General features: G+C 42.1%; 1 protein-coding gene across 3 annotated transcripts in view; it reads left to right on the plus strand.

Moving 5' to 3' along the window:
• Positions 1-17,669, plus strand: part of HIF1A (hypoxia inducible factor 1 subunit alpha) — a 41,019-nt gene extending 23,350 nt beyond the window's left edge. The window contains exons 2-15 of one of the 3 annotated variants that reach the window (XM_081191941.1): positions 1,161-1,351; positions 3,076-3,221; positions 3,380-3,464; positions 4,880-4,992; positions 5,628-5,830; positions 7,554-7,660; positions 7,846-7,993; positions 9,730-9,950; positions 10,140-10,420; positions 11,178-11,303; positions 11,644-12,017; positions 13,052-13,163; positions 14,233-14,359; positions 15,814-17,669. In XM_081191941.1, the coding sequence (XP_081048067.1) occupies positions 1,161-1,351; positions 3,076-3,221; positions 3,380-3,464; positions 4,880-4,992; positions 5,628-5,830; positions 7,554-7,660; positions 7,846-7,993; positions 9,730-9,950; positions 10,140-10,420; positions 11,178-11,303; positions 11,644-12,017; positions 13,052-13,163; positions 14,233-14,359; positions 15,814-15,965 (2,386 nt within the window). In that variant the 3' untranslated portion in view covers positions 15,966-17,669. Of the gene's footprint in view, positions 1-1,160; positions 1,352-3,075; positions 3,222-3,379; positions 3,465-4,879; positions 4,993-5,627; positions 5,831-7,553; positions 7,661-7,845; positions 7,994-9,729; positions 9,951-10,139; positions 10,421-11,177; positions 11,304-11,643; positions 12,049-13,048; positions 13,164-14,232; positions 14,360-15,553; positions 15,565-15,813 lie in introns of those variants that run through there. The other 2 variants (XM_081191940.1, XM_081191942.1) reach the window with 2 other exon arrangements.
• The last annotated feature ends 1,716 nt before the right edge of the window (positions 17,670-19,385 follow it).

The raw sequence follows: 19,385 nt of genomic DNA on the forward strand, positions 1-19,385 counted from the left end.
GTATGTAACCTGAGGTACCACTGTACGACCCTTTCCCTCCCCAAGAGAAATCTCTGAATAGGACCTCAGAGAACGCATGCCAAGCGGCTTATAAGGCATTCCTGTTCAAAAGGCATAGCTGCTCAGTTTCTCCATGAGTAAGTCATCTGGATAGCTTAAAGCAATTGCCTTACAAGGAAGATCTGAGCTGCTGTGAAATGCAAGCTATATTGGGTAGAAACAGTAACTGGAAAAAATAGCTCAACCTTTCAAAAACTTGATATGAGGATGGTGCATACCCTCCTGCTCATCTTTCCTACACTGCAACTTCTTTCAGGCTTTGCATATCTCTGTGCAGCCGCTGCTCTGGCTTACTGGTTATCCTCCCCACCACTCTGGTGGAGCTATTCCAGTGGGACCAGTGCCACACATAGAGCCAGTACCACAGGTAGAGCCATGTGCTTGACCATGGCAGGCGTGCTACCACTGCTTTGCTTTTGAGTTTCTAGTACTGTGGCCTTCAGACTCATGGCTGGTGTTGGCAAAGGTTTCTACTAGTGGTAGCCCCTCAAAATGGGATTTCTTCCCAAGGAAGTCCCAGTCGCCCGCACCTTGCAGGCTTTTGCAAAGATAGCCGAAAGCTTATTTCGGGCTGACTAAACAAATTTAGTTATTTTAACAGTGATTATTATTTTGTTGTTTTGGCATTTGTTTTTGGTTAAGCGCTCGAAAAAGTCCTGAAACTTCATTATTTCGCACTGAACGCTGTAACTCTGTATTGGAATTGCTAGCAATTGTTAACTGCTTTTCAACCTATGGACAGCTCCTGCCAGCCTCAGCCACCTTGACCAATGGACAAAGAGGATGGGAGTTATAGTGCAACATCATCTGGGGGCTCAAGGCTGAAGAACACTGTTGTAAACCACCTATGGAGCCTTTTCTAGCACTGAATGTCAGAATAAAAGGGTCCCCACCCCTTTTAAAGTGCAGTTATAAAGGCTACGTGGTTGAGGTTCTTTCTCCCTTCTAGACTAAAAACCTGTGGCGTTTTTCAGGTGGCTAGGTGAGTGGTATGGTTGGCTCTATCTTCAGGTAGTGGCTTGGAGGCAATAATTCCTCAGTGAAAACACAAGGCAAATACACATGGTCTTAAATACTCATACTTAACTTTATTTCCACAGGATAAGTTCAGAACGCAGAAAGGAGAAGTCCAGAGATGCAGCCAGGTGCAGGAGGAGTAAGGAATCGGAGGTGTTCTATGAACTGGCTCACCAGTTGCCTCTTCCCCACCATGTGAGCGCACATCTCGACAAAGCCTCAATTATGAGGCTAACAATCAGCTACCTGCGCATGAGAAAACTGCTTGATGCAGGTGAGATTTTACAGTTGGAGGAGGATGGAGTGAAAAGTAGGGTTTGGAACAATTCAGTGAATCAGAAGTTTTAACTCTTGTGTTTCAATGATCTGAAATTGCATCATTTCTCAGCAGCTTAATTTCACTCCCCACCCCCTGCAGGTCAGGAAGGTCATTTCGTGAAATAATTGGAGGGGAAAACCCAAGAACTATCTTTTTTTCAGTGGTTGGAGCTCAAAGTGTGCCATCCTCTCACCCTCAACCCCTGTGACATTGCTTTTGCTAGAGAATGTTACCTCCACAAAATGAGCTCAGGAAGAGATAACAGACTTGCTACATTTTGTTAAAGACTGCCAGCAACACAAGCTTTTTCGAGGTTTATTTGCATATATACCCTGCTCGGTTAAATTGCCGCTGTTTCCACAATATTTACTCAGCTGCCTCTGCCATCTCTTAAAAACCCATTTTATATACCTTTTACGTAACCTTTAATACCTGGTTTATGCAGAGACAGACAGTCAAAGACCGAGGGCATGGTTTGAAGACACATGGTGGTCTAAACTTATTGAAACTAGTTTGCTCTGTGCTTGGATGGCAGATACTGTAAGTTCCTGATTTACCTGAGAGAGCCAAACATGTGTGATCTCATCCACTTGTACTTAATGGGGTGAGGACTTTTCCCTGAGAAATTTGTGCTGTTAAGATATGTGAGTAGCATAGGTCATAAGTACGTATTAAAATTGGAACAGACACCATAGTAGTGCTGCCATTATTGGTCCATGTCTTGTTCTAACATTCAAAATCAAGTATTCTTCATTTTTTTCATTAAACTGGTTCTCCTGTTTTACTTCACAAACTTTTATTAGTTTTGCTTTGGGATGAATATATCAGATACTGGAGTGTTGAGGCAATAATAATATTATTATTATTATTATTATTATTATTATTATTATTATTATTATTATTATTATTATTTATAAACAACTGCCTTTCATTTCAAGAAGAAACATAGAGGTGATTCACAAACAAACAAATTTTTTATTTATACCCTACCCGTCTCAGGTATAAAAGCCAAGAAGCAAAATAATAATAATTTAAACCAGTTACAAAAAATAGAGCTACCTGTAATTAAAATACATAGTAAAACAAGTAAATTAAAGCACCCATAATTAAATATACAATGAACAAGCTATTTAAAACAGCAAAACAGTTAAAACAGTTAAACAGCAATCAGAGTAAGAGATTCAAATCTAGGGATCTGGGAAATTGAATGCACTGGCTTTGTCTCCCAAATCTTTGACCAGGCATTATCCTCAGATTGGTAACCAATAGCCTTCTCCCAACATTCCTTTAGACCCTGTAGGTTTCCCATATCAAATTTAATTAGTTGATGGTGTACTCTTGCAGTCACATCCTTAGTATCAATATTGTATGTTCAAAGTCAGTCAAGGTTTTAGTGTCCTCCGAAATCTAAAATTTTGACTTTATAATGTATAGTGTCCCTTATGAGCCTTCAGGCTACAAGAAGCCTTCATAAAGAAAATCTTGAGCTTTTATGTAGGTTCTTCAACTTTCATCTTTGATCAGCACCAACTTTCCACCTTGAAAGTGTTATTATGAGTGGTGTATTTTAGCGATGATATGACTGAGTCCTGGTGGAATCAAACAGGAAATATGACCGACCAAATTTGTCTTAATGCCTAGGTGTCTGAAATCTAATGTGTAGATGTCTTAATGTCTAGGTGACCTGGAGGCAGAAGCTGAAATGGAGACTCAGCTGAATTGCTTTTACTTAAAAGCTCTTGATGGATTTGTCATGGTTCTCTCAGAGGATGGAGACATGATCTACATGTCTGAAAATGTGAACAAGTGCATGGGGCTCACACAGGTAGGAAACCAGCATCTCCTCCCATCGCTTTAGCTGAAATAAAATATTTTCCTACAATACAGCCACAATCCCATTAACTTAAAAGTACTGAACCTGGGTTGGGTCCAGTGTTTTGTCTATGGAAAACACACTACTAGACTGAACTTTTTCTTTTGCAGTTCGAGTTGACCGGACACAGTGTGTTTGATTTCACTCATCCGTGTGACCAGGAAGAGCTGAGAGAAATGCTCACCCACCGGAATGGTAAAACAGAGACGTTCAAACTTTTAACTTCAGGTCACATGCCTCATCTGATTGCTTGCTACTAATTATGCTTGATTGATTTAAGGAACAGCCTAACCCAGGATACTTAAATTAAGTCTGAAACACCCAAGGCTGCTTTTCAAAAGTTATGAAAAGTTTTTGCATTGCATGGTTTGTTACTTTTCTAACTGTTATAAGCTTCCTTGCAAGGGTTTGAACACTAAAAGGTGGGAGTTACACAAATAAAATACAGATTTTAATATATTGAGTAGAAATTGTGATTCAGTTAATGCATTTGCCCAGCCAAGGATCCTCTTTGTGGGTCCAGAGCCCCTGCCTCCTTTGCACATATGGCAATATGTGACTTGAGCAACCCTCACATAGGTCTAGACATGCCTGGGCTGTACTTGTGCAAAATCCCCCCTTTTGAGGGCCTGGGGAGCCAGCCACTTGTAAAATGAGTAATGCTATATGCTCATAGACCCAACTCTTCCCATGCCACTGGTGGATTGAGGAGTTTATATGAATCAAATCTATGTGCCTAAGCCCCCCCCCCCACATTCTTCAGGCAAGAGAGAATTTGAACCAGTACTGAGGATGCAAAATATTTAGCAACACTTGGTCTTTTGACCCTCGAGTGCCACTGTTTCATCACGTGAAAAGTTTTGGATGTGGGGCAACCACAGTTACATCAGCACAACGAGGGATAAATTGTGCCTTTTGACATAAAGCGCCATAGCTTACTACAGGGAATTTTTACTTGGAACAGTAGGATTACAACTTAAGCAGGATCAGTGTGCTGCATTTGCCTCACACAGGATATTGTTGCTGCAGTTACTTGCACAAACTAATTTGTGTCGCTTCATGCCATGGGAAGCTCTGAGCAAATATCAGTACCCTGTACTGGTTTTCTCACCTGCAAAACAGTTCATCTATCTTAATGATAGGATCTGTTTTCTGCATGTGCTTGAGAAGTAAATTTAAGTACCTCTTGAAGATAAACTAAATCTGGTTTGACCTGCCTCGGGATTTGTTTGTTTGCCTTTAATTAAAATAGGGGAGAGGCATTCTAAAACAACCTTGATACTATTCTGTTAATCCACCCACTTCTGAGTTGTTGTCCTCTAGGCCTTTTAAATTTTCATCTACACTGAGCACCTGTCTCCCACAATATTGACTACTTCTGTATTAATTGCCGCATTTCCTAAAACTGACATAGTAGCCATGTTCTCAACTCCAGCAGTTTCTACAGCATTAGACACCCTCCGAAACCCTCCAAAGTGCTTTAAACTCTGCTGGAAAAGAAACCGTAAAAGTATTTTTGCTGCATTAAGTCTGTATTTCAGTTGTTGCCTTCTGGATTCAATATTGCATGAAGTAGTGTATAATACTGATATTTAACACTCTTGCATTAGGTCCTGTGAAAAAAGGGAAGGAACATAACACGGAGCGCAGCTTTTTCCTCAGAATGAAGTGTACATTGACCAGCCGAGGAAGAACTGTCAATATAAAGTCTGCCACATGGAAGGTAATCATACCTATGCTCTCAAAGCAACAGACTTTGACGTTGGAATGGCTGGTGTGGTGTCAAGATTTACAGTAGACCCCGCAGCTTACACACATGTGTACATGTTTAGCTGTACGCACTTGGTAAACAATTTTAAAAAAAATAGAGGAGGAAGGCACCTGGGGGGGGGAAGAATTTAGCAATCCCACCAGCTATTGAACCCAATGTTTTTTGCAGTCGGTGAGCCTTTGAGAAGCATCAAAGTAATGCTCGAATTAGCAATGGCTTTTGCTGCAAATTAGATACATAAGCTTGCTGCCTTTTGATGTTCCTCAAGTAATTAGAGTTGGTAGCTAAAGTTCAGTTGCTGAATGGTGAGGCTCCTTGTCATACAATACCCCTTTCAACTTGTGTTGTTTGATTCCCTCTGTTACTTTGTCCTATATGGTGACCAATAAACACACAAGATGTAACCGGTTGTACTTTTGAATAAATAAGGTATACTGTTCATTGTATCAAATTGTAGTATACCTTATTTATTCAAAAGTACAGCCGGTTACGTCTTGTGTGTTTATTGAGTATGTTTCTCGTAATCACAGGTTTGTTGTTGTTTTGCTATATGGTAACGAAGCTCTCCTTTTCACCCCAACACCCAGGTACTTCATTGCACAGGGCACATTCGCGTCTATGACAATTCCAACAACCAGACAGTGTGTGGATATAAAAAGCCCCCCATGACATGTTTGGTGTTAATCTGTGAACCCATCCCCCATCCATCAAATATTGAAGTCCCCTTGGACAGCAAGACGTTCCTCAGCCGCCACTGCCTTGACATGAAATTTTCATACTGTGATGAAAGGTAAAAGCTCTGAGTGAAAGTAAGTGGTGCCTGGCTTTTCGTGTGAATGGTGGTAGGTGGACCTGCGTGTTGTTACTAGCCTTGTCTGTTTCCTTGACATTTTATTTGGCAAGAGTTAAACAGGTATGTCCTTGGGTGCACCCTTAAGTTTTGCAACTCCAGAATCTGAAAGCTGATGATGCAAAATACTTTCCAGATAAATTACGTGATGAATGTTCCATTTTAAGTTATGCTTACCCTTTTCATAAGCTTGTAACCAAAATCAAGGTGGTTTTTTAAAAAAAACTTATTTAGGCAAGAATGCACTACATTGCCACCCAGTGGCCAAAAGAATTGAATACTTTATGCTAGCCAGTAACTAAAACATGGCACTTCTAAACATTCAACTTGGAGCAGAAGTGATTCTCACCATGAACACTAAGGGCATTTTATGTAGTTTCTGTTACACCTTTATGTAAAACATTTTCATCCCATGATATTATGCCCTGGATGCATCTTATCTAAAACTCAAAGGAACAAAACACTCACTAAGAGTCAGAATATGATGCATGGCGATGGCAGTTATTCTTGGAACTTGTGGCAAGCTGAAATTGGTGGCATGAATTGGACTTAAAAGTTGTACTTGAATTCACAGACCTGAAGCAGCTGCCTTCTGTGTTAAATTACTGCTAGTTGTGATAAGGAGGCATATATCTGCTACAGTGGTGCCTCGCAAGACGAAATTAATCCGTTCCAAGAGTCTCTTCATCTTGCGGTTTTTTCGTCTTGCGAAGCACGGCTATTAGCGGCTTAGCGGCTATTAACGGCTTAGCGGCTTTAAGAAAAAGAAAACGAACTCCCAAGACGTTTCGTCTTGCGAAGCAAGCCCATAGGGAAATTTGTCTTGCGGAACGACTCAAAAAACGGAAAACTCTTTCATCTTGCGCGTTTTTCGTCTTGCGAGGCATTCGTCTTGCGAGGTACTACTGTATGATAAAAAGCAAAATGTAGGAGGGAGACATACCTATGTATTGGCTGTATCATTGCATTTGCGGAATGACATCAGTGGAACCTCCCTTCTCCATGTGTCACTTGCCCCAAAATTTGCTCTGGAAGGTTGAAGGGACACCCCCGAAGCATATTTTTTGGGTAGGGGGAGCAGAGGGCGGGGAAGTTCTGTTGCACTTGCAGAAGTCATTTTGCACAAGGAACAATTTAGTTGGGCATGATGAGAATCTTGGAGGGCCTTGGTTATCAGTGTCTTGATTAGATTAGGGAAGCGACTTGCCCATTTTCTGAAAAATGAGTTATTTACAGGGAACACACAGGCTGGATCTAGACACATCAAAGAAGCGTTTCAGTTTAAAGCATTGTAAATTTAAAGAGGGAAAACAGGTAGAGAAAAACAGGACCCCAAGTCACCATCTGGTGGCACAAAGTTATATCGCACATACAACGCATATAAATCACTTTTTCTTTACCAGTCTAGCTGAGTCCTAATTTAATATGGGAAGTGACATTAATTCATCCGGCTGTTCCGAAAAGCCACAAGCCACTTATTTGCTAATGTAGCTAACCAAGTGGTTTGTGTTTGTTTCAGTAGCTTGCAGACTGGCTGTGGTTTTTCTTGAAGTCACCTGCCCTTATTAAAAAACAAAATACCTGACCTTAAATAGAGTTTTATCTGCCCTGCAATATGTAGAAATATTACTGAATTAACATCCTTTCCCCCTTTTGTTTCAAGGATTACGGAACTGATGGGATACAACCCCGATGAGCTCCTGGGTCGCTCCATATATGAATATTATCATGCCCTGGACTCTGATCATCTGACCAAAACACATCATGACAGTAAGTGAGGGGGGTGTGGCTTTAGAAATGAGATGGTTGCAGGCTGAAGTACACTCTTTGTTGCTTACGTCTAGCTATCATGCGTCATAATGCCAGCAACATTCTAAAGGCTATGGATTGTTTCACTGTTAACCATTTTAGACATTGCCTAACAATGTAAATAATGTGTGTCTTTCTGCTTCCAGTGTTCGCTAAAGGACAGGTGACCACCGGGCAGTACAGAATGCTTGCCAAACATGGGGGCTATGTTTGGGTCGAGACTCAAGCAACCGTCATATACAACAATAAGAATTCTCAGCCACAGTGTATAGTGTGTGTGAATTATGTCTTGAGGTGAGCTTTCTGTGTTACCTGTGGGTATTTAGGGGTGGGTGTTTTTCGATGCCAAAGATCAGTCTAGTGACATCAGTATGCCTAAACAGCCTGGCTATCTCTCTCTCTCTCTCTCTCTCTCTCTCTCTCTCTCTCTCTCTCATACAATACTGTTGCCTTTGCTAGCAAAACATATCTCCTTCCATTTTAAGGGAAGCTGTGAAAACCTGTCGTGTGAATGCATAATTCATATAACCCAGTTTGTATGTGTGTTTGCCCATTTTCATATTATGCTGTCAGAGATGCCCAAGGAAATTGCTAACAAGGCTAACTAGAAAATGGTAACATCTTGAGCTGTACCATAGCTCCTTTATTCCTATGGATTGCCTCATTTTGTATTGGGGGCAGTTAAAGTGTGTGTGCGCACACACACACACACACACACACACGTAATATTCACCCAATGTACATACATTTTTATAGCTTGGATTGTGCCTGAATTGTGCTGCATATATATTAAAAATGAAAAACACCAGTAGACACATGTATCTGTAAATGCATCCTAGTCTGCTTGTGTGCATTCCAGTCCGTCATGCAGACTCCCACAGGGCATATTAACCCCATTAATACAAATAGCAGAACTGCCATTGCAGGGAAAATGCCTGGGTTAAATGTCTGCACATGCCACCTGCACGATCTATCTGCCTTGCAATTTAATCATTCCTTGGAACTCAAGTACTGTGCAGCATTCAGAAATGGAACGCTGAATGGACCCACAAGTACCTTCTAATGCCTTACACCATTGTGTATGTTAACACCCATGTGCATATGTATTGCGTGCATGGGGAGGGGCGGGGAATGGTAAATGAGGCTTAATTGAGCCATGGAGGGCAATGTTCTGTGAACAACCACTGCGCCTGTGGTGAGACCTCATAGTGCGTGCTCTTAGTATATAGTGCACTAAAAGAACAGTCTATAGAAGGATGCATCTATATTCATTAACAGAAACAGATATCTGTCATACCATATTTGTCTCTTCATTAGGGCTTTTCCAAATAAGTAGAAAGTTGTTTTTGTTTTTAAAAAAGGTTCTATAGAACTCTATGTTCTACCTTAAAGGTTGTAAACTACAAATATCTTCCTATCTTATAATGCTTAAATATATAAAACAAAATATATAGGGAGAAACAGCTTATCAACTGTGTAGATGGCTACAGTGTTACGGCTTTCATCAAGAGAACATACCTTGGATAAATTAATGTGGCCTGAGATGTTACCCTTTGCATACTAATCTCTATTTTATCTGCATCCTTCAGATTTGTTCTCATATTGCACTAATCCGGAAAGCCTTTTGCCAGGCTACTAATGAACATGTCAAACCCAGTCTTAGGAGTTTGCTAACCACTGAGTTCAGGCTAATTCCCAAGTAAGTGTTGCAGTGGTTTTAGAGTATTGTTCTGGGCTCCTCAATGAGAAGATGATTAGCAGGAGACCAGTTTCCTGGAAAATCAGCTTGCCCGCTACTAGCAATCTTTCTCTGCAATGTGCAGCCATAGGGGGAAGTGTTTGATGTGTTCTGTAGGTAGGTGTGGTTAGTTCACCATATGGACTGAGTTAACACCATAAAATTCTCTGCAACGAGCAGGGGTCCTGCGGCAGGAAAGAGATAGAAAGTGTTGGAAGCCACTAATGTGATAAACTTAGGGAATCAAAGGCTACAAGGTGCTCTCTGACATTCCTCCTCTTCTCTTCTGCAGTGGCATTGTTCAGGGCGATTTGATTTTTTCACTCCAGCAAACCGAGTGCATGTTGAAACCAGTGGATTCCCCTGAGATGGGGATGATCAAAATACTGGACAAGACTGAACTGGAAGACAGCAACAGCCTCTATGAGAAGCTTAAGAAGGAGCCAGATGCGTTAACCTACCTTGCTCCTGCAGCTGGAGACACCATAATAGCGCTGGATTTCAGCAATGATGGTGGGTGGGTGTTTAATTCAGGCAGCCTTCTGACAGGCAGAGTTGCCTATGAAGTACATTAAAAGCAAGCGGCATGTTTTGCCGGATGCCCTCAGGGTGTCGCAAGTGTAATATGTTCTGGATTTTTAATGAAGCCCTTTAAGGTGCGACGCAACACTTAGGGTGATGACTTTTCTTTAATTTTTGTAGAGTCTGATGAGCAGCAGTTTGATGACGTTCCCTTGTATAACGATGTAATGCTCCCCTCATCCAGTGAGAAATTGCAGAGTATAAATTTGGCTGTTTCCCCTCTGCCTGCTTCCGAAGCTACAAAGCCACTCCGCAGCAATGCGGACCCAGCACTCAATAGAGAGGTGGTGTCCAAGCTGGAGCCCAGCACAGAGCCCTTGGATCTTGCTTTCTCCATCCGTCGGATGCAAGAAAAGCCAGATACTCCTTCTGATGGAAGCCCCAGCCAAAGCCCACCTGAGGTTAGTCATCTGATCATCTGCTGCAGATCTGTAATTTTTAACTGAATCTCTGTTGCCCGACGTGTAAATAAAATATCTATTTTCAATGTCAAGTTTGTCAGCTTTGTATCCCGCCCTTCTTCCAAGAATCTTGGGGGCAGCATACATTTCACTATCAGCTTAAAACAATCCAGTCAGCATAACGTGATCCAACACGAAATAATGCAACAGGAGAGCTAGACAAATCAAGCTCCTTTAGGATCATAGAAAGCTGATTTATGTTGGTCCATCTAGCTCAGTATTGTCTACTCTTGACTGCATTCCCAGGATTTCAGACAGGTCTCTTACTCAGCCCTACCTTGAAATGCTGAGGATTGAACCTTGCAGAACAGCTCCTCCTGCTTCATTTGACTCATAACAGATGGCAGCTTAAGCCAAGCACTTTGAGCTGTACAGAATCGTGCCATCTGACAACTTGCAACCCTTCTTTACAGATGAGCAAAGGAAAGGATTACTAGATTGAGGAGGAGATTTTAGAAAGGTGATTTTTAGTGAGGGCGAGGGGGGTGTCTCTTGAATTCGGGGATATATTTTTGACATTAAATATGTGTGAGCTGCAACAGACACAGGCTGCGTGGTCCTGGAATCTTGCAGCATCCTGATTACGGAAGCTCTGATGCTTTGCATTGTGGGGAAATCTTTGAACATGGACCACTTTTAAAATTGGGTGAGGGAAATGCACAAGTTTGTTGAATAGAGGTGTGGATTGTCTTTACAGCCCAGTAGTCCTCCTAATGACTATTGCTTCAATGTGGACAGCGAGATTGACAGCGAGTTCAAGTTGGAGCTGGTGGAAAAGCTATTTGCAATAGACCCAGAGTCTAAAAACCCATATTCTATGCAGGTAAGCACGTTGGAGGAAACACTTTTTAGGCCTCCATTGTGGCCGCATTTAGTTTTTTAAACGTTTACTAATACTGTGCAGTGTTAACCGGCAATGTTTTTGATAGAACTTGTGTGACCTGGAAGCTGGGATGAGGGATAAAACACAAGAATTGTGTACATAGCTGTGTTGCTCACTGTGTCCGTTCATTTAAATGGGGCTCCCACATTTGGAAATGGCAGGAGGTTTGGAAAGCAGCAATTTTTGGTAGATGGGAACCCTAAAGCTGGATTGACCATCACTGCAGTCTTGACTTCCCTGTCAAAAGATGCAATTACACTTTCTTGTGCTGACATTTCAGGAAACTGATTTAGACCTGGAAATGTTGGCGCCCTACATACCCATGGACGATGACTTCCAGCTGCGTTCCTTTGACCAGCTTTCTCCGCTGGAGAGCAATTCGGCAAGCCCTCCTTCCAAAGCGGGCACCGTCACGGGATTTCAGCCTGCCGCAGACAAGATACTACCTGCAACGGTCAAACATGAGGATGAATCGACGACACTGATAGCTCCTGTTCACATTGTCATAGAAGCCAACAGTGCCCCGGCATCACCCTATGCCGAGAATCTCAGTCGAACGGCGTCTCCAGTCAGAGAAGGAAAAGGCACGACAGAGCAGAAAGAGAAGCAGAGTCCAGGAGTGCCAAACTTGTTAACAGTCACGTTGGGTAAAAGGTAGTTTGTTTGGTTTTTTTTTTAAAAAAAAGTATGTCGCCCACTTGATCTTAAAACCAGTCACATAGCTCAGTCGGTAGAGCAGGACACTCTTAATCTCTGGTTCGTGGGTTGGAGTCCCACATTGGACAAAAAGGGTTCCTGTACTGCTGCAGGGGGTTGTGTACTTTTATCACAGTTGACTTGATACCTATTGATTCTTCTACCAAGAAGATTTAGGCTTCAGCCAAATACTGTCCTATAACACAATTCCAGGTTTAGGCTTCAGGTTATCAGTCTCTGCCTGGATAGTTTTGATCGTGACTAAAACTTTCGCTTCTATGGTTTGCTTGAAAAAGACTGTGTGCTCCTCTTCCAGGCAGCACTTATTGCTGCTGGTAATGCTGCCTTGGACAAAGTTTCAATGGCTCTTCCATAGGTGCCAAACTTCTACACAGGAACCCTGATACGGGTTGCAAGTTAGAGCCGAAACAGAAAAGCAGGAACTTTTTATGATGTCTTCATTGCCAGACCATTTCTCCCCTCCACCCCCAATGTGCTGATTGTTTCATATGCATTGGGAATATTCTACATGGGGGAACGTTCAAACCTTTGATTGCACCACTTTCTTGGCATCAGTCTGTCTCAGACGTTGCTTCAGTCTTACTGAGGTGTAGTTGACCTCGCACCCCATCCTGTTGTTGACTGACCACTGCTGGTCATGCACACATACCCTGCCCCAAACCTTTGAGCATATCCTAAAGGCTGTTCTTACTCTCTGAAATATGGTCTTCAGGTCTCTCTGAACACTGTATTTTCTCTCCATGTGATCCCAACTGTATGTAGCTATTCAGTACTCTTCTTTGTGTTGTACCACACACATCAGTGTTCTGTGAACCCAACCCCCTTGGAACTCACATTTTTACAAGCAAGAGAGCATTGTGGAACTTACTTTTTTTTCTTTTAAAGCCATGACACACATGCAGTTGGTTTTAACACAGGACATTTGTCTGGAGGGGTGGGAGTTAACCTTCTGAACTTGTTATTTTCAGTAGATCAACTGCTGCAGCAAATGAAGAAATTAATCCAAAGTTAATAGCTCTGCATAATATTCAGAGGAAACGGAAAATGGAACAAGATGGCTTGCTTTTCCAAGCAGTGGGCATTGTAAGTTTTTAAATATACAGTCCCTCCCTATTAAAAAAAACATGAGGTTGTTCCTTTTTTTAAAAAAAGCTTAAATTTTCTGTGGTGGTAACTTAAATCAGGTTGTAGCCATGTGGTCATGGTTCTGTCCTTCATATCAGGTGATGGCACAGTTGTTTGAACATTTAAAATTAATCCTATTCAACACCACTGAACCATTGGCATTCCTTTTTAACATGAGTTCCCTTGCCTCAAGACCCTGGAACATATCTGGCAGAACAAGGTTTGGTGGGCTTGTACTATCTCCTCTCCGTTCCCCATTGGCCCATTACCTGGAGTTGATGTTTGTAGCCTGGTACACTTGCTTGCTGTGCCACTTGAACCATACACTTAGGGTGACCAGAATTTATAAAGACAAACCCACACCTTAGTTACTACACTTCAGAAATTCTAGCATCAAACCATTACGATTTACCAGCAAGTCTGCACAAATCCTTGGCCCAAGGAGTCCATTTAATCTCATTTTTAAGGCGGGGAAGACTGGTGGGTGCAAGTGAATAGCCGACGGCAAACATTTTACAACATGGCAGAGAATTATCATTTTTTGCACTTTTTGTTCACATCATTAGCCAAAAAGTCTTGTTTGGGATACGCTGCCCGCCTGATGCTGTGCATTTCACATGGGAGAGAATCCTAAGTCAATGTGCATAGGATTGTAGCCATGAGCCTCAGAGATAAACAACGGTCAAAGACCAGGCTGAAATTTTATAGATGGTGTATCTGGCAGCAACTATTCCAAGGTTGTGTGTATATATGGCGGCCTTCACCTGTCCCCACCGAAGCCTCATCAAAATAAACAGGATGTCACCTGTCCCCACCGAAGCCTCATCAAAATAAACAGGATGCACAATTTATTGTTCCTAAACTTTTATATTTAGATATTTAGATTTTTTTCCTGCAAAATACTGGTTTTTTAAAAAGACCATTTTTATACAGCAGCTGGTTAACTCAGTAGTATGTCTGTATGGTATCTCTGTGGTTATATTAATTGGACTTTTCTCTGTGTTTTTGTGTGTTCGTTTTTTTTAAGGGCACATTACTGACGCAGTCAAGCAGTCCTGGGGGAAATGTGTCCCTGGCTTGGAAACGTGTAAAAGGATGTAAATCTAATGGGCATAATGAGGTGTCGGAGAAGACGGTGATTTTATTACCATCAGGTCAGTGGCTGTTCATGGAGCAAGACCAAGTCAGGTGCTCTCTCTTTTCCTCTGCCATTGTTAGTCCAGAGATGTGTGACACCAATAATAATAGTAATAATAATAATAATAATAATAATAATAATAATAATAATAATAATAATAACTGAAATGAATGGGGAGGCCAAAAAAGGAGTTTCCATTAACCTTAGTATCCAGAGCCTTGCCTGGGTGGGACAGAATTTATCTGCTCCTTGAAGGAAAGAACCGTGGCTTCTGTATCTTCCCTACACATTTGGACAAAACCAGAAGCAACAGAAAGAACGTATGTCAGTGGCCGAGCATCCACATTGCATGCAGAAGGTTTCTGGTTCAATCCCTGGCATCTCCAGGTAGGGCTGGGAGAGGCTCTGCTGGTCTGTGTAGACCAGGGGTTGGCAAGGTTTACCGGCCATGGGCTGGATCACTCCCACAGAGATCGTCCATGGGCCGGACTGGCGCAGCGCGATGCCAGAAATCGTGTCCACAGCGCCGGAAATCGCTTCTGTGCATGCCCAGATGCCAAAAATTGCACCGGCACAGAAGTGATTTCCAGCATTTGGACATGCACAGATGCAATTTCTGGTATCTGCGCATGCGCAGACGCCATTTCCGGCACCACTTGGCGAGTTGTCGCACTGCGCTGGTTTAGTGCAGCGTGCGGGGGACTTGCAGAGCAGGCGGCTCAGTTTGGGGGCAGCTCGTGGGCCAGTAAAACGGTCTTCGTGGGCCACACGTTGCCAACCCTTGGTGTAGACAATCCTGAGCAATGGACTGATGGCCTGACTCCGTACAATACAGCTTCCTGTGTTCCTAACATAAAAGGAGCAGGGTGAGAGAACAAGCCCTTATTGGCATAACGGTTACATGAGGGCCTTAGTTTTGTGTCAACCTGGAGACGGAGGGCGGTGAGGAGAGGGAGGATGGGCTGAACATGGGTATTTGGAATCAGATGGAAGAAATAGTTTGTGGAGGAGAGAGGAGGACTAAGCAGCCACTCCCTACAGGTATGTTTTGCCTAAAAATAATGAAGTCTTGCAGCCAGATTCTGGGCCTAGAATAGCTGAGTTCTGCAATCTATGTAAAATGTGCATCTTTTTAGGATAGGGGCAGACCCTATGACCCTCACTACTTGAGGTCTTACTCAGTCTTTCCTCTGGCTTGCAATTTCAGGAGGTGTTGCCCACACCCTTTTTTTGGGATATATTTTCATAGCCATAATGGCTAGAAACTTGTTTTCTTTGTGTGTTTTGTAATAGGAGTCCTGGTCCCACATTCAGTGCTCCCCCCCCCCATCAGAAAACTGCAGCATGCACACAGGGCAGTCTAGCAGACCTCGCGCAACTTATATTATTTCGGATTTGCCAAACCAGTGTTAACCCTGAATAATGTATGTGTTTTGTGCAAGTTAACACATGCTTCCTTTTCCCTTGCAGATATAGCAAGTAAACTTCTAGGGCAGTCCATTGACGAAAAGGGACTCCCGCAACTTACCAGCTATGACTGTGAAGTAAACGCACCCATACAAGGCAACCGCAACTTGCTACAGGGTGAAGAGTTGCTCAAAGCCCTGGATCAAGTCAACTGAGCTTTTCCCACACGCAACTGTTCTGTTTTCTTGGACACTGGTGACCCACCACCTAAAAGCAGTCTATTTATATTTTCTATATCTGATTTTAGAAGCCTGGCTACAAATACTGCACTAATTCAGTTAGTTTGGTTCTGATCCCCTTTCTACTTTGGACAGTCTTTTAAAAACAACAATGTTCTTTTATGTAACAACAGTAACTTGGCTAATGGTGCATTTTTTTGGTACATAAACAATCAAAAGTCCAGTATGTTTAGAACACACTTGCAATGGCAGCTTTGAAGTAGGCACCTTTTAAAAAAGTATTTATTTTTTATTTTGGATCAAGCGTTTTTGTCACTGAAAATATTTCTATCAAGTGAATCACCACTGCGGTGAAACTGTCTAAGCCTTCTCTCACGTGGTTGAAGGCATTGTGTGCTCTGATGTTCAGATAAATTTTTACTTTACTTTTTTTAAAGAAGAGAAACATTTCTTTGCAGCGGTGCATTTGTAGCCACAATCGCACAATCTATTTTCTTAAGAAAATAAAAATGAAATGCCAGCAGTTCCTCATGCAATATATACTGCATTTATAAAGCTAGTTTTTAAAGAAAACATTTTTTTTATTTCTTTTCTCTTCCACTTGTTTATGTTTACTGCCTGTGAAATCATGTAGAAATTTTGGAGTAATTCTATTTTTTTGTCATGTTGTACTCGAAAAAGAGGGTTCTTAAATGCTGTGCTTTAATGTCCGTGTATGGTTCGGGGGGAAAGAGAGTTCGATCTGGAGGGGCTAGCAACATTTGGGGCATTTTTAAGTTGCATAAGAGATGACCAGGGAGAGGGTTATAAAATTATGATTAGTCGTGGAGCAAGCAGATAGGAGATTCCCCGCTTCTTTTTGCAGTATTTAAACTCTGGCTTTCCCAGTGAAGATTGTTTCAGGACAGAAGGCATTAATTCACTACGACAATGTGGTGGCGGCCATTGGCTTATATGGCTTTTTAAAAGATTACCCATGGAAGATAGGCCTATGGGTGGCTGCCTGCCACAATAGCTAAGTGGAATCTGTGTTTGGGGGGGGGGGCGTGGACCTCTGAATCCCAGTTTGCAGGGGAGAGTGGCTGTTGTTTTCACGCCCTATTTCTGAGCTTCCTCGATGCATCTGGCCGGACCTTTGGTCTACTGCAGTAGGGATCTTCTTACGTTACGTATGTGGATGAATTATCTTTTAATTAAAAAACAATGTTTTTAAAGTAGTCGCTTTGCCACCTCTGCAGGGAGAACAGTCCCCCCCTGCCTATAGCTCTGAAAGTTCATGCTAATATTGTGTACCTAATAATTGAATTTTAATGTTCCACTGACCCTGTTTGGTAGAGGTGATCTTTCAAGCAAATTGTAAAGCATCCCTGCCTTCTTAGCAGAGTTGCCTAGTTTCATCATTCAGTTGCTTGGTAATAATTGATGTTTTGGTTTTCAATGCACCTTGTTGCTATTAACATCCATTTGTTTTATTTTTGTTAACCATAGATTTCAGTAATGCTGAATATATTTTAGGAACCTTTTTATTTAGATAATATGTCACAAAACATCTTTGTTTCCTTCTTTGTGCTGTATAATAATTATCCCTCCTCCATTTCTTTCCCCCCCCCCATCTTACGTGGTTGGATCTAACACTAACTGTATTGTTTTATTACATCAATAAACTATATGTGGACCAGGCCTGCAACTGAAGTGTATATATCTGCAGATGACAGTTAATTTCTAGTGTCTATAATTCTTTTCATTGGAAGTGGTCTTGCAAGTGCCTTTAGTTCACATGTCAAATTTACTTTGCCACCGTAAAGTTGCTGAAAGTATAGAGCAGTATATAGTATATAGGATTGGATGCCTTTAAGCTTCCGCAATTCATGAAGCTGGGGTCTGGCAGAAGGATACATATCTGCACATGTATATGTCTATTCAGAAGCAAGCGCCATTGTTTTCAGTAAGTTTGCTATGGGGTTGCAGCTTTGATCAGACAGGACAATTTCTGGACATCAAGAGCTGAAGAGGTTCTAGTATTGGAACAGAACTGAAACAACCTCCCACACTTGTTTAACCCAAACGTCACTCATAGTTAACTGCAAAGTTCTCCGTTTACCCCGGTTAAACTGATGGGGGTGAGGAGGAAATGTTGTTATTTGGGAATCAGAAATATTTGCCAGGCTACTGAAAATCACATAGATCTACCAGTGGTTCCTCATTTACCTGCTGCCCAACGCTACTATAGACCACACTGAAACCACGAAGACACAAGACACATTGGGTAGAATTCAATACCACGCTCTCCCAGACATTCATTTGCACAAACATTCCTGCTTCCCAATGGGAACGCTTCTTTCCTTGCCATCCCATTTCTTTTGCAGTGCCTGCTTCATGGCATATGTTGAGATATTTGCTTAGGATGCTCTCCTATACTCACAGCATTTTTTTAAAAAAACACCCCAATATTTTTCATCCAACCTGGGTCCTGGGATTCTATACCGAGAGCACCCAAATACCACACCAAGTACCGTATTTTTTGCACCATAACACTCACTTTTTTCCTCCTAGAAAGTAAGGGGAAATGTCTGTGCGTGTTATGGAGGAAATGCCTACGGGTGGCATGCCTACGGATTTTCCTCCCCTAAAAACTACGTGCGTGTTATGGTTGGGTGCGTGTTATGGAGCGAAAAATACGGTAGGTTTCAGCTAGCAAGCAATAATGCAAGTGAAGCTTTTATGTGCAGTGCGTCTTCTATCATCTGAACACATTTGTGTTTCAGCCCATTCTACTGTGAAACCACTGGAACAAACTGGAAGTGTGCCAAAAGCTATGGAATTCTAGAATCACAAGTCACCTGGAACGTACATACCTCATTGGAGGACTGAGAAATCATGGAAGAAAACAGCATATTCCAAAATAGTGGGAGGAGATTGCTGGGTTTGTGCATGCTCCATGCTGCTGAGGCAGTATTACAGTTGCCAAACGGAAGTCTTCAACTTTGTAGCTGTTCCACACAATGACTAAGATGAGGGATGTTGGCTCTACTAGTAGCCAGTATTTTAATACTGAACATGCACATGCTTAGTCTGCACATAAGCAATCCAAATTCTGCAGCCCCTAAACTTTGCACAATATACAGTGGTACCTCGGATTAAGTACTTAATTCGTTCCGGAGATCCGTTCTTAACCTGAAGCACCACTTTAGCTAATGGGGCCGTCTGCTGCCGCTGCACCGCCGGAGCACGATTTCTGTTCTGATCCTGAAGCAAAGTTCTTAACCTGAAGCACTATTTCTGGGTTAGCGGAGTCTGTAACCTGAAGCGTCTGTAACCTGAAGTGTGTGTAACCCGAGGTACCACTGTATTCTGATTTTGCTAGTTGGAAGAAGAGGCAAGGAGCTATCCTGGTCA

This window comes from Podarcis bocagei (assembly GCF_964188305.1).
Source record: "Podarcis bocagei genome assembly, chromosome: 1".
NCBI lineage: Eukaryota > Metazoa > Chordata > Lepidosauria > Squamata > Lacertidae > Podarcis > Podarcis bocagei.